Source organism: Carcharhinus amblyrhynchos, chromosome 31, assembly GCF_965287045.1.
Source record: "Carcharhinus amblyrhynchos chromosome 31, sCarAmb.v2.hapA, whole genome shotgun sequence".
Classification (NCBI taxonomy): domain Eukaryota; kingdom Metazoa; phylum Chordata; class Chondrichthyes; order Carcharhiniformes; family Carcharhinidae; genus Carcharhinus; species Carcharhinus amblyrhynchos.
The window spans coordinates 16980710-16994802 of record NC_137354.1 but is presented as its reverse complement, the minus strand read 5'-3'; the positions used below and the strand labels follow the sequence as shown (position 1 = coordinate 16994802).

General features: G+C 44.7%; 1 protein-coding gene across 1 annotated transcript in view; it reads right to left on the bottom strand.

The window, feature by feature from the left end:
- The window catches only part of vstm4a (V-set and transmembrane domain containing 4a), a 56588-nt gene that overhangs the window by 21669 nt on the left and 20826 nt on the right, over positions 1–14093 (bottom strand). Inside the window, exons 4-7 of the mRNA XM_080215780.1 lie at positions 11323–11391; positions 8729–8836; positions 8579–8612; positions 2763–2869 (exon numbers count right to left, since the gene is read on the bottom strand). Coding sequence (XP_080071906.1) covers positions 2763–2869; positions 8579–8612; positions 8729–8836; positions 11323–11391 — 318 coding nt within the window. The remainder of the gene's footprint in view (positions 1–2762; positions 2870–8578; positions 8613–8728; positions 8837–11322; positions 11392–14093) is intronic.

The window sequence follows — 14093 nt, the reverse complement described above, 5'->3', positions numbered from 1 at the left end:
TTATTCATTGCTGCCACGAGTAGGCTTACATTAACACTGCAATGAAGTTACTGTGAAATTCCCCTAGTGAAACTCCAATCCTTTTTGACTTGATTTGATTTGATTTATTTTTGTCACATGTATTAACATATAGCGAAAAGTAATGTTTTGTGCGTGCTATACAGACAAAACATACTGTCCATAGAGAAGGAAAGGAGAGAGTGCAGAATGTAGTTACAGTCATAGCTAGGGTTTAGAGAAAGATCAACTTAGTGCAAGGTAGGTCCATTCAAATGTCTGATGGCAGCAGGGAAGAAGCTGTTCTCAGGTCGGTTGGTACGTGACCTCAGACTTTTGTATCTTTTCCCAATGGAACAAGGTGGAAGAAGGAATGTCCTGGGGTGTACTGTGTTTGGGTACACTGAGGGAGAGTTTAACATGGCCAATGCAACTAAGCAGCATCTCATTTGGATGTGGGAGAAGACTGGAGGAAACCCACATAGCCGTGGGAGAGAAGGTGCAGACTCCACAGAGAGTGACCCAAGCCGGGAATCGAATCCTCTTCCCTGGCACAGTGAGTCAACAGTGCTAACCACTGAGCCACCACACTGCCCCAAGCAAAATGGAAAGAGCGAGGTCAATACCAGTGGTCATTCTGCATGTGGGATTCCAATGCCAATAAGTGTTGTAGATGATCCCTTGTTGTACAGTACATCAGAAATGACCGTAACTCCAAGGAAGAAAACAATGAGGGTTTTATGGTCCCAATTCAAAGTTCAGTAGGGACGGGAACCATAACTAATAACAGCATGATAACTTTATGTTGCAACATTAGACAGATATATCACTGAATTACTCCCACAGATACCTCACAGATCCACACTGGCACAAGGAAAATTTGACTGGGTTTTGCCATCATCATTTTGATAAAAATCTGTTATCAGACTACCCCACCAACATGGACAAATTATGATTAGCAGGTCATTCAATCCGGGAGCAAATAAATAACTGACTTTGGCACTGTGAAAAATAACAAAAATATAAATTATCTTCAAATGTCACATTTCCCAGTGCAGATGGGTAGACAGACTGTGTCGAGTAATACCTTGGCATAAAACTATCAAAAAAAAAATACTGCTTTCCAAAAAGATTGTGTCAAACCTCTGGAATAGGCTTGAAAGTCTCAATGGCCAACCAACATAGACATCACACCATCCTTTTTATTCATCTGTGGGACGTGGGTGTCGCTGGCTGGGCCAGCATTTATTGCCCATCCCTAGTTGCCCCTTGAGAAGGTGGTGGTGAGCTGCCTTCTTGAATCACTGCAGTCCACGGGCTGTGGGCTGACCCACGATGCCTTAGGAAGGGAATTCCAGGATTTTGACCCAGCGACTGCGAAGGAATGGTGGGTATATTTCCAAGTCAGGATGGTGAGTGGCTTGGAGGGGAACTCTACTTTCTAATATTAAGGCTGATCTGCCTCAAACACATAGTTAACGTGTGAGAATGGACATATTTAACCAAAGGAACCTCAATCGAGTCAATTCCTATTATTACCTGACCTTAAAATAGAAGGAGATTAACATCTAAAGTTACTAAATTGTGACCAGAACAGAGAACACCCACTTTTGAAAAGAAGAAAAAGAAATAGAGGACATCTCTTTTGCTCTCGTGACTGAGATAAGCTCACACAATTCAAGTCCAGAGATTGGCACTGGGAGCCAGCCAACTAATTTGATAGTTAGTTGTTAAAAAGGAACTTGCTTTTCACATTTCCTGGATGTCCTAAGACATTTCAAAGCCAATGAAGTCCTTCTGGACCATCCACAAGTTGCACTGCAGCAACTCAGCAAGGCTTCTTCAACAGCACCTTCCAAACCCGCAACCTTTACCAGCTAGAAGGACTGGGGCAGCAGATACACTGGAACACCACCATCTGCAAGTTCCTCTTCAAACCACACACCACCCTGACTTGGAAATATATCACCATCCCTTTACTGTCATCAATTCAAAATCCAGGCACTTCCTCCCTAACAGCACAGTGGGTCTACCTACATCATCTGGTCTGTAGTGGTTCAAGAAGGTGGTTCACCATCATCTTATCAAGGGGCATTTAGCAATGGACAATAGATACTGGCTTAGCCAGTATTTATGGGCGGCATGGTGGCACAGTGGTTAGCACTGTTGCCTCACACCGCCAGGGACCCGAGTTCAATTCTGGCCTTTGGTGACTGTGTGGAGTTTGCACATTCTCCCCGTGTCTGCTTGGGTTTCCACTGGGTGCTCCTGTTTCCTCCCACAATCCAAAGATGTGCAGGTTAGCTGATTGGCCATGCTAAATTGCCCAGGAAGTGTGGTTTAGGCAGATAAATATGTGAGGTTTCGGGGATAGGCTGTGAGATAGGATGCTCTGTTAGAGAGTCAGTGCAGAAGCAGTGGACTGAATGGCCTCCTTCTGCACTGAAGAGATTCGGGTGGGATTTTCCTCTCAGAGGCTCGCCACAAAACCGGAAAATCCCTCCCAAGGTCAACAGAGTTTTGCATTGTCCGCCCCCCTCCTGCTACGATGGCAGGTGGGATAGGATTCTATGATTAGCCAACAATGCCCACACCCAATGAACGAATCAAAGCATCAAAGTCAGACATTATGTAAAACAACTTTTCCTTTCTTAAAGGCGCTATATAAATGCAACTTGGTGTTGTGATGGAGGAACCAAAGGCCCAAAGAATCAACACCATTATTATTTTATGTTGAAACTTGTGTGTGATTAACTGAAACTTACTTTTAACCGGGATAGGTGGCGGAGGATCTTGTGCAGCAAGCTTTTTCTTTTCTGATTTGGGTTGGAGGAGGGATGTGCTCCCTGTACTCAGCACCGTTTCCCCTGAGCTGTGAAACACAAAAGCTGTTATTCACATGGCTCATCTCATCAAAGATAATACGCTTGGTTAGACTTCGTCTCAATCAGAAAGCAGCACATTTGGTCGAGCATACTATTTAACCTGTTCCCTCTGCCTTCCACAGATTATCATTGATTTTGATTTGATTTATTATTGTCACGTGTATTAACATACAATGAAAAGTATTGTTTTTTGTGCGCAATATAGACAAAGCATTCCGTTCATAGGGAAAGTCTACAGAAGGATCTAGATAGGCTGGGCGAATGGGCCAGGAAATGGCAAATGGAATTTAATGTTGGCAAGTGCGAGGTGGTCCACTTTGGTAGGAATAACGGTAGGAAGGATTATTACTTACGTGGTGAAAAACTGCAGCAGGCGACAGTGCAGAGGGACCTCGGGGTCCTTGTGCATGAGTCGCAAAAACCCAGCTTGCAGGTGCAGCAGGTGGTCAGGAAGGCGAATGGGATGCTGGCCTTCATAGCGAGGGGGATTGAATATAAAAGTAGGGAGGTCTTGCTGCAGCTGTATAGGGCATTGGTGAGGCCGCAGCTGGAGTACTGTGTGCAGTTTTGGGCGCCGTACTTACACAAGGATATTTTGGCCTTGGAGGGAGTGCAGAGGAGGTTTACTAGGCTGATGCCGGAGTTGAGGGGGTTGAGCTATGAGGAGAGGCTGAATAAACTAGGCTTGTACTCGTTAGAGTTTAGAAGAATGAGGGGAGATCTCATTGAGACGTATAAGATGATGAATGGGATGGATAGGATAGAGGTGGAGAGACTCTTCCCACTCAGAAGGGATAGTAGGACTAGGGGGCACAGCCTCAAGATGAAGGGGGGACGGTTTAGAACGGAGTTGAGGAGGAACTTCTTCACTCAAAGGGTGGTGAATCTCTGGAATTCTCTGCCCGTTGACGTGGTGGAGGCTGCCTCGCTAAATATTTTTAAGACGCGGGTTGATGGGTTTTTGATAAGAGAGGGGATTAAGGGTTATGGGGAGAGGGCGGGAATGTGGAACTGAGCCACGACAGATCAGCCATGATCTTATTGAATGGCGGGGCAGGCTCGAAGGGCTAGATGGCCTACTCCTGCTCCTATTTCTTATGTTCTTATGAAAGAAAGGAGAGTGCAGAACGTAGTGTTACAGTCAGAGCTAGGGTGTAGAGAAAGATCAACTTAATGCAAGGTAGGTCCATTCAAAAGCCTGATGGCAGCAGGGAAGAAGCTGTTCTTGAGTCAGTTAGTACATGACCTCAGATTTTTGTATCTTTTTCCTGATGGGAGAAAGTGGAAGAGAGAATGTCCGTGGTGCGTGGGGTCCTTAATTGTGCTGGCTGCTTTGCCGAGGCAGCGGGAAGTCTAGACAGAGTCAATGAATGGGAGGCTGCTTTGCTTGAAGGATTGGGTTGATGTACCCAATATCAACTGTCTTTCAAACAGGGGAGGCGATGGCCTAGTGGTGTTATCGCTAGATTCTTAATCCATGAACTCAAGTAATCCGGGATCCGGGTTTGAATCCCGCCACAGCAGATGGTGGAATTTGAACTCAATCCAAAAAATCTGGGGTGGCATGACGGCACAGTGGTTAACTTTGCTGCCTCACAGCATCAGGGTTCAATTCCGGGCTTGGGTCACTGTCTGTGCGGTGTCTGCACGTTCTCCCTGTGTCTGCATGGGTTTCCTCCGGGTGCTCCTGTTTCCTCCCACAGATGTGTGGGTTAGGTGGATTGGCCAATGATAAATTGGAGGGCTATGTGCAGGAAGATGGGATTAGAGAGGGTACCTGGGTGTCTTTTGGATTGGCATGGACAAGAAAGGTCAAATAGCCCCTTTATGTGCTCTGTCAGGTCGGTAGATATAGACAATTGTAGCAGTGAGAGCATATATTCTTTATGACCTTATTCTTTAAAGCAGCCATGGGCAACCTTGGCTAGTGAGTGGCCCTCCTTCATCTCAATGGGCCACAGGATTGAATTTGGCCTTGTTCACCAATCATGAATTGGTGAAATACTCAGTGAATATTTGATAACGAGTTATAGAAAATGCTTCATCATTCATATATTAAGACATGCTGGTTAGGTGCGTTGGCTAAATTCTCCCTCAGTGTACCTGAACAGACACCAGAGTGTGGCGACTAGGGGATTTTCACAGTAACTTCTTCACAGTGTTAATGTAAGCCTACTCGTGACACTAATAAAATATTTGTCTGTACAGCACACAAGAAACAATGCTTTTCATTGTGTGCTAATACACGTGACAATAATAAATCAAATCAGCTTCAAGTGGTAAAGATAAATATTTACATTTTGATTGGGCGCGGAGGGAGCACACGGCTTTCGCTGTCAATCTTGTGAGCAAACAGCACACACCTCGCTTCACGTGACCTCACCCCACTGGCGTACCTCTTCGGTAGCAAAACAAATACACAGACGGGAACAAGTAGAATGTGCCAACCTGGTGTGTGGGTAACAGTCAACAAAATGTCTTGCAGGTTGCACTCAAAACCCTGATGGGCCCATGAGGCCTGAAGTTGCCTACCACTGCTTTAGGACCTATTCTTGACAGTGAGAAACACATCGCCACACAAACACGTATATATGGAAATAGCTACATGTCTGATAGGACTTTGCATGGGTGGCATGGTAGCACAGTGGTTAGCACTGCTTCCTTACAGTGCCAGGGAGCTGGGTTCAATTCACGGCTCGGGTCGCTGTCTGTTTGGATTTTGCATGCTCTCCCCGTGTCTGCGTGGGATTCCTCCTGGTGCTCCGGTTTCCTCCCACAGTCCGAAAGATTGGTTTGGTTCACTGGCCATGCTAAATTTTCCCTCAGTGTACCCGAACAGGTGCCGGAGTGTGGCGACTGGGAGATTTTCACAGTAACTTAATCACAGTGTTAATGTGAGCCTACTTGTGATACTAATAAAATAAACCTTAAAACCCAATTTTGCAAGGAAAAGTTTGTACAAGTCCCTAATTTGCAAAAATTAATATCTATTCAAGCCAGAATGACTGTCTTAATGAAAACCAAAAAGCAATCAACATATCTTTATAATTACAACACTAATTTAGTTTCTGGTTGCAGTCATTTATTCCTCAGAAGTCCACAATAAAAACCACAGTAATGAACTCAGCTCTCTTAAATTTCTAAAGCAAAACATTTATATTAAATATTTGAAGTGTCAATATTTAAAAATTCGAATGTGAATCCAGACTCAAGGCTGCCAGCTGTGTACCTGTTCTTGCAGTGAGCTTTTAATCCAGACACTGGGTGATAAAATTCCACGCTGTCCCTCAGGAATTTAAGTTGCAACATTGGACTGACCCAACATTTCCTCAAACTGTCCTTGCCTCAGGTTCCATGCTGGTGTGTTCCTACTGTGGATTGAATTGGTTCAATTCTTGCAAACCAACCCAGTGAAGGTAATGGTTGGTGTTTTACGATCTTGCCCGCCCGAGGCTTGTAAAATCCCACTTCAGGCCAATGGAGAATTCCGTTCTGTGAGCCACGCCCGTCCTGATTCCAGGGCGAGCGTGGTGGTAAAACTCCAGCAATTCATTCTCAATCGGCAATCCGTCGATTGAAAATCCAATTGGATCAACATCGGAACGTCGTAGACTATTAATTTCCTGCTCCGCCATTCGATTTGAATAGGGCAAAGAAGCGAACAATGACACTACTGATCTGCCTTTTCTCCTTTGAAAGTCATACCCGATGAAACCTCTCCCTCTCAGTCTTGGAAGCTCCAATTATTTCAGCACTTGCAGGAGGCCATTCAGCCCATCGTGTCTGTACTGGCTCTCTGAATGAGAATCATCAAGTGTCACATCCCCCTGCTCCTCACTGTAGCCCTTCACATTCTTCCTTGATAACAGTCTCCTTCCATTTTGAACGCTTCCATTGATGCTACCTCCACCACACTGTCAGGCAGTACACTCCAAACATTAACTCTGTCTACACTTCCCACTGCCTCGGAAAAGCAACCAGCATAATCAAGGACCCCATGCGCCCTGGGCATGCTGGCCAGAACTTTACCCAGTAAGAAGTCTCACAACACCAGGTTAAAGTCCAACAGGTTTACTTGGTAGCAATCGCCACTAGTTCCCACTCACCTGATGAATGAGCAGTGCTCCAAAGCTACCAAATAAACCTGTTGGACTTTAACCTGGTGTAGTGAGACTTCTTACTGTGTTTACCCCGGTCCAACGCCGACATCTCCACATCATGACTACCATCGGAATTTTACCGTCATGCCCACCCCAGAATTGTGGTGGGCGCGGCTCACAGAACGGAGTTCTCTGTTGGCCTTGGGTGGGATTTTATGAGCCTTGCCCAAATGAGGTTGTAAAATCTCTTCCATCTTCCTACATCAGGAAACATTTGCAAAAGTCTGAGGTCAAGTACCAGCTGACTCAAGAACAGCTTCTTCCCTGCTGCCACCAGACCTTTGAATGGGTCTACCATATATTAAGATGATTTTTCTCTTCACCCTAGCTATAACTCTAATACTACATTCTGCACTCTTTCCTTTCCTTCTCCCCATGTACTCTATGAATGGTATGTTTTGTCTGTATAACGTGCAAGAAACTATGCACTATATCCCAATACAAAGAACAAAAAACAATACAGCACAGGAACAGGCCCTTTAGCTCACCAATCCTGCACTGATCACTTATCTAATCAACCTATCTCACTAACCGCTTATATCCCTCTATTCTCCATTTGTTTATATACCTATCCAGATAAGTCTTAAATGTGAGTAACGTATCTGCCTCAACCACCTCACTTGCCAGTGCATTCCAAGTCCCCACCACCCTCTGTGTAAAAAGCATCCCCCGCACATCTCACAGTGAATACCCTCCATACCAGGCAACATCCTGGAAAACCTTTTTCTGCACTCTCTCCAAAGCCGCCACATCCTTCTGGTAGTCTGGTGACCAGAATTGGACCAGTATTCTGTAAGCTGTGTGTGCCCTGATCAGAACTTTCCACTCACCTGATGAAGGAACAGCGTTCCGAAAGCTTGTGGGTTTACTATCAAATAAACTTGTCGGACTTTAACCTGGTGTTGTGAGAATTCTTACCGACCAGAATTGGACACAGTATTCCAAATGTGGCCCAACCAACGTTTTATTCAACAGTAACATTATTTGCCAACTTTTATACTCGATGCCTTGTCCGATGAAGGCAAGCATGCTGTATGCTTTCTTCACCACCTTTTCCACCTGTATTACCACTTTTAAGGATCTGTGGACCTGCACTCCCAAATCTGTGTGTGTGTGTGCTATGCTCCTGATGGTTCTGCCATTTATTTCATAGCTCCCACCTGAATTGGGTTTTTACCAAAATACATCACCTCGCATTTGTCCGGATTAAATTCCATCTGCCATTTCTCTGCCCAGTTTTCCAGCCTATCTACATCCTGCTGTATTCTCTGACAATCTTCATCATTGTCTGCAACTCCGCCAATCTTAGTATCATCTGCAAACTTGCTAATCAGACCATCCACATTTTCTTCCAAGTTATTTATATATATATTACAAACAGCATTCATGTGACAATAATAAATCAAATAAATTTGTGCTGTAATAATGAAGACACATCAATTTTTTTTGGACTGCACCTAAAAGGTGTTGAGTTGGCAACGAGTTAAATGAAAAAACTATTACATTTTCCACGACACAGTTCTCCACAAAGAGTACCTGCTATTGGGGCCTTTTGTCAAATATTTTCTCCCTGTAAAGAAGAAATGCGAAAACAATGAAGGGTTCTGTGCGCACAAAGTGAAAGCAAATGATTTGCCAGATAAAGGAGACATGCGAAAGTGTCAACTTTATCTTTTGGATTATCACCTCTTGTTTTCTTCCTGTTTTTCAATGTCTGACAAATGATAATGGTTGCAAAAAGCATCACTGATATAATCCCCAGAGAACACACCAACGTGGCATAAAGATATAGATCTGAAAACAAGACACAGACTGTTAACAGGATTCCCGCAGCGTGAATTACAACTATCAACTGCTGCGTTAACAGGCAAACAAAAACATATTCAGTTACTAGAGTCTCTGTGTGATTTAGCAATATTTATTTTCTCTGATCCGAGTATTGAATTGAAAACTATTTTGGATATAATAAACATTGAGCTACAACGACTCTCCAAAAGAGCATTGAAACCCAAGCCCTCCCCACCGCCCTATCCACGTAACCCAATGTATTTACCCCACTAACCCCCCTGAACTACACACCTTGGTACACCAAGGGACAATTTAGCACAGCCAATACACCTAACCTACACATTATTAGACACTAACGAACAGTTTAGCATGGCCAATCCACCTAACCTGTACATCTTTGGACATCAAGGGGCAATTTAGCATCACCAATCCACCTAACCCACACATTTTTGGACACTAAGGGACAATTTAGCATGGTCAATCCATGTAACCTACAGATCTTTGGATACTAAGGGGCAATTTAGCATGGTCAATCCATGTAACCTACAGATCTTTGGATACTAAGGGGCAATTTAGCATGGTCAATCCACCTAACCTATACATCTTTGGACATTAAGGGGTAATTTAGCACGGCCAATCCACATAACCTGCATGCGTTTGGCCACCAATTTCTTCACTTCTCCACTTGCCCTCTCCTCCCTCACTCCTCCTTTGCAACAGCATCTCCCCACTTTTCTCCATTCCTCCTTTAGCCTCACCTTTGGGAACTTTTCCTCTGTATTTGTCCTCCTCCCCACTCAAAGGCTCACCATCAGCATTCACCATTCACTTCCCCTGACTTCCTTACAACTAAGCATGTAATTTTTGCACCTCTATGAATCCCTACAGTGCAGAAAGAGGCCATTCGGCCCATCAAGCTTGTACCGACAATGATCCCACCCAGGCCCTACCCCTGTAACCCCTGTTAGTTTCCCTCACACTAAGGGGCAATTTACCAGGCCAACACCAAATCATTTAACCTGCATAACTTGAGTGTAGGAGGAAACTGGAGCACCTGGAGGAAACCCATGTAGACACGGGGAGAATGTGCAGAATCCACACAGATGGTGTGTCGGAAATGGAACTCATGTCGCTGGCACTGTGAGGCAGCAGAGCAAACCACTGTGCCACCATCCTGCTCCATGAATCTTGGGGGACACTTTGCAACCTCCTTTAGGTGCCATGCTCTGGGCAGATGTTGGCAACCATGGGTGGCACTGGACTGGTCCATGATTGTAAGCTTTATAAGGCTCTGGTCAGGCCTCATTTGGAATATTGTGAGCAATTTTGAGCCCAGAATTTAAGGAAAAGTCTAGAAGAGGTTCACAGAAATGATCCTGGGAATGAAAAGCTTGGTGTATGAGGAGTGGTTGAGGACTCTGGCTCTGTACTCAATGGAGGTTAGAAGGATGGGGGGGGGATCTCATTGAAACTTACAGAATACTGAAAGGTCTGGATAGAGTGGATGTGGGAAAGATGTTTCCATTAGTGGGAGAGACTGGGATCCGAGGACACAGCCTCAGAGTAAAGGGATGAACCTTTAGAACCGAGATGAGGAGGAATTTCTTCAGCCGGATGGTGGTGAATCTGTGGAATTCATTGTCACAGAGGAGGCCAGGTCATTGAGTGTCTCTAAGACAGAAATAGGTAGGTTCTTGATTAGTAAGGGGATCAGGGGTTATTGGGAAAAGTCAGGAAAATGGGGTTTGACAAACCGATTGGCTGTGATCGAATAGTGGAGCAGATGGACCGAATGGCCTAATTCTGCTCCAAATCTTATGGTCTTATGATCAAGTTTGGAAATGTAATACAATTGTTCTCTTTGCATTGTGTAATATGTTGACCAGGACTCTCCCCTGGTCTCACTGCTTGCTAGGGGGAGTAGCAGAAGGATTTTGAGGCTGATTGATTTGGCCACGTTATGGACACATCTTCTTGGGTCATCAAGTCCTGGAGTGACTCCTGAACCCAGAGCTTCTTGCCGAGGGGTAAAGGTGCTCCCCACTTTTCCACAAGGCCTCCAATGGTTGTATCTTGTCTCGTGGACAAACTCCTTATTGATCTATACTGCTGTACAAAAGATAAAATTAGGAAAAAGAATCCCCTCAAATATCTCTTTTTGCCACCTTCTTTCTAATTTTCTGAAGGTTTAGGTGGATTGGCCATGCTAATTTACCCCTTAGTGTCAGGGGGAATAACAGGGTAAAGATGTGGGGTTACTAGACTTGGGTGGGATTGTTGTTGGTGTGGGCTCGATGGGCTGAATGGCCTTCGTCTGCACTGTGGTATTCTATGATTATATATGGTGGTGGTCCTTCATCTCAAGTCTAAGTCTAATCTTAAGAGAACATTCCCCAACTGAAGTTTTTCCTGCACCCTACCCCCCAACCTGCCACCCCACCCCCCCAAACCCCACACTCTGGGGATTAATCTGGACTGACACAGAAATTTACCTCCAAATATTCTCCGTTCTTCCTTGGGATTCTTAGAAATCAACACTGTTGAAGTTTCCGGAAGTAGGTCTGCAAGCAAAACAAAAAGATATTTTGTTTAGTGGTGCTGCAGTGCAGAACCTTTTGTCTATTCTTACTATGTAACTACAGGAGTGAAGATTTGGGGCATTGCAAATGCCCCGCAAGGATATGTTCTCAGCCCCTTACTATACTCCTTATGACTGTGTGGCCAAATTCCCCTCCAACTCGATTTTCAAGTTTGCTGACGACACAACCATAGATGGGTTCAGAGTACAGGAAAGAGATAGAGAATCTGGTGCAATGATGCTATGATAATAATCTCTCCCTCACTGTCAGTAAAACAAAGGAGATAGTCATCGACTTCAGGGAGCATAGTGGAGAACAGGCTCTGTACATATCAACAGTGATGAAGTGGAGATTGTCGAAAGTTTCAGGTTTCTCGATGTTCAAATCACCAATAACCTGTCCTGATCCCTGCACACAAATGCTGTAGTTAAGAAAGATCACCAACGCCTCTACTTTCTCAGAGGACTAAGGAAATTTGGCACTAAGGTTCTGACCAATTTTTACATATGCACCGTAGAAAGCATTCTTTCTGGATGTGTGCTTGGCATGGCTCCTGTTATAGATAAACCCGTTGGACTTCAATCTGGTGTTGTGAGACTTCTTACTGTGTTTACCCCAGTCCAAAAGGGGCATCGTGTATCATCGCTTGGCATGACTCGCGCTCTGACCAAGACTGCAAGAAACTACGAAGTGTCATGAACAAAGCCCAGTCTATCACGCAAACCAGCCTCCCATCCATTGACTCCGTCTACACTTCCCGCTGCCTTGGAAAAGCAGCCAGCATAATTAAAGACCCCAGGCACCCTGGACGTTCTCTCTTCCACCTTCCTCCGTCAGGAAAAAGATACAAAAGTCTGAGGTCACGCACCAACCGACTCAAGAACAGCTTCTTCCCTGTTGCCATCAGACCTTTGAATGGACCTACTTTATATTAAGCTGGTCTTTCTTACACCCTGTCTGTAATTGCAACACGATATTCTGCACTCTCTCCTTCTCTCCTACGTACTCTATGAACGGTACGTTTGGTCTATACAGTGCGCAAGAAACTATACTTTTCACTGTATCCCAATGCACGTGACAATAATAAATCAAATCAAAACATATTTAGTTGGTGACATAGTGTTACCTTATTATAATATTTCTTTTTTGCAAATCATCTCCTAAAACTCAGGGAATGCAATGCAGACCGCAACGTTTGAACGCAAGGTTTATTGATGTTAATTATTGCGTTGGACTTCTATTTCCAAGGTCACACCAAGGTCCATCGAATCGGCAATGCTGTCTGTTGGAGTTTACAGTTTGATGCAGTTAAGCTCACACACTGTCGCTGAGTGAATGTTGAAAGGCTCAAGTGCAGTTTGCAAGATGATGTCTCCAGTTTGCCAACTCTGGCTGGATCCCTGAATGTTTTCCTCAAGTGACCGTCCGTCTCCAACCACAACATCCTTCAAAACGTTTTCCCATCTCCAATGCTTTTCTTCCCTGGCAGCAGTTCCAGGAAATTAATATTCGACTTGCTGAGACTCTTAAGAGTCCTGGAAGTTAGGCTGCCCTATGATGCATAGATAATACTGTCCATAAAGGATAAATTGGGATTAATGTTCCGGCAGCACAGTGGCACAGCAGTGAACACTGCTGCCTCACAGCGCCTGTGGCCCAGGTTCAATTCCAACCTTAGGTCACTGTCTATGCGGAACCTGCACATACTCCCTGTGTCTGCGTGGGTTTCCTCCAGGTGCTCTGGTTTCCTCCAAAGATGTGCAGGTTAGATGGATTGGCCATGCTAAATTGACCCTTAGTGTCAGGGGGATTGGCAGGGTAAATGACAGTTACAGGAATAGGATCTAGGTGGGATTGTGGTCGGTACAGACTCGATGGGCTGAATGGCCTCCTTCTGGACTGTAGGAATTCTATGATTCTATGGGTGAAATTGAGAAAGTGCACCAATATGTTTTAAAGTTTATTTATTAGTCACAAATAGGCTTACATTAACATTGCAATGAAGCTACTGTGAAAATCCCCTAGTTGTCACACTCCAGCACCTGTTTGGGTACACTGAGGGAGAATTTAGCACACCTTTCGGACTGTGGGAGGAAACCGGAGGGAACTCATGCAGACATGGGGAGAACATGCAGACTCAGCACAGGCAGTGACCCCCAAGCTGGGAATCGAACCTTGATCCCTGGCACTATGAGGCAGCAGTTTTAACCAAATTGCACTGGTTAGGTTACACTGGAGATTTTTGTTAAAATTAATAAATGAAAACAATTTGAACAATCTTACGGAACCAACACAAGTTGGCTGAATGTTGCATCTTTGATCAGAGGGTATAGCCAGCTTTATGGTATTCAAATTGAATTTTGAACTAGCTCTGGAGCCCAGGCACAATATTGATGGAGAGAGGCCAGGAGCCATTCTGCCCCTCCACCATGCTCCAAGAACTAAATAAACTCTAGATCAACGCACGGCAGCAAATCAGACAAACGTAACCTCACATCCGTTATGATCCAAGGTGAACAGTGGGAGTTTGGCCGAGTAAAGGGTGGGAATGAAGTTCAAACTGGAGATTTGGCCAATATGGCAGATGGGAGATCGGGAAATAGTGGCGTACACAGTCCAAAGGCCCATCCAGAAATCACACAGATTTACCTGCCAACACAGAAGGCTACAGGTAGATAAAAGAG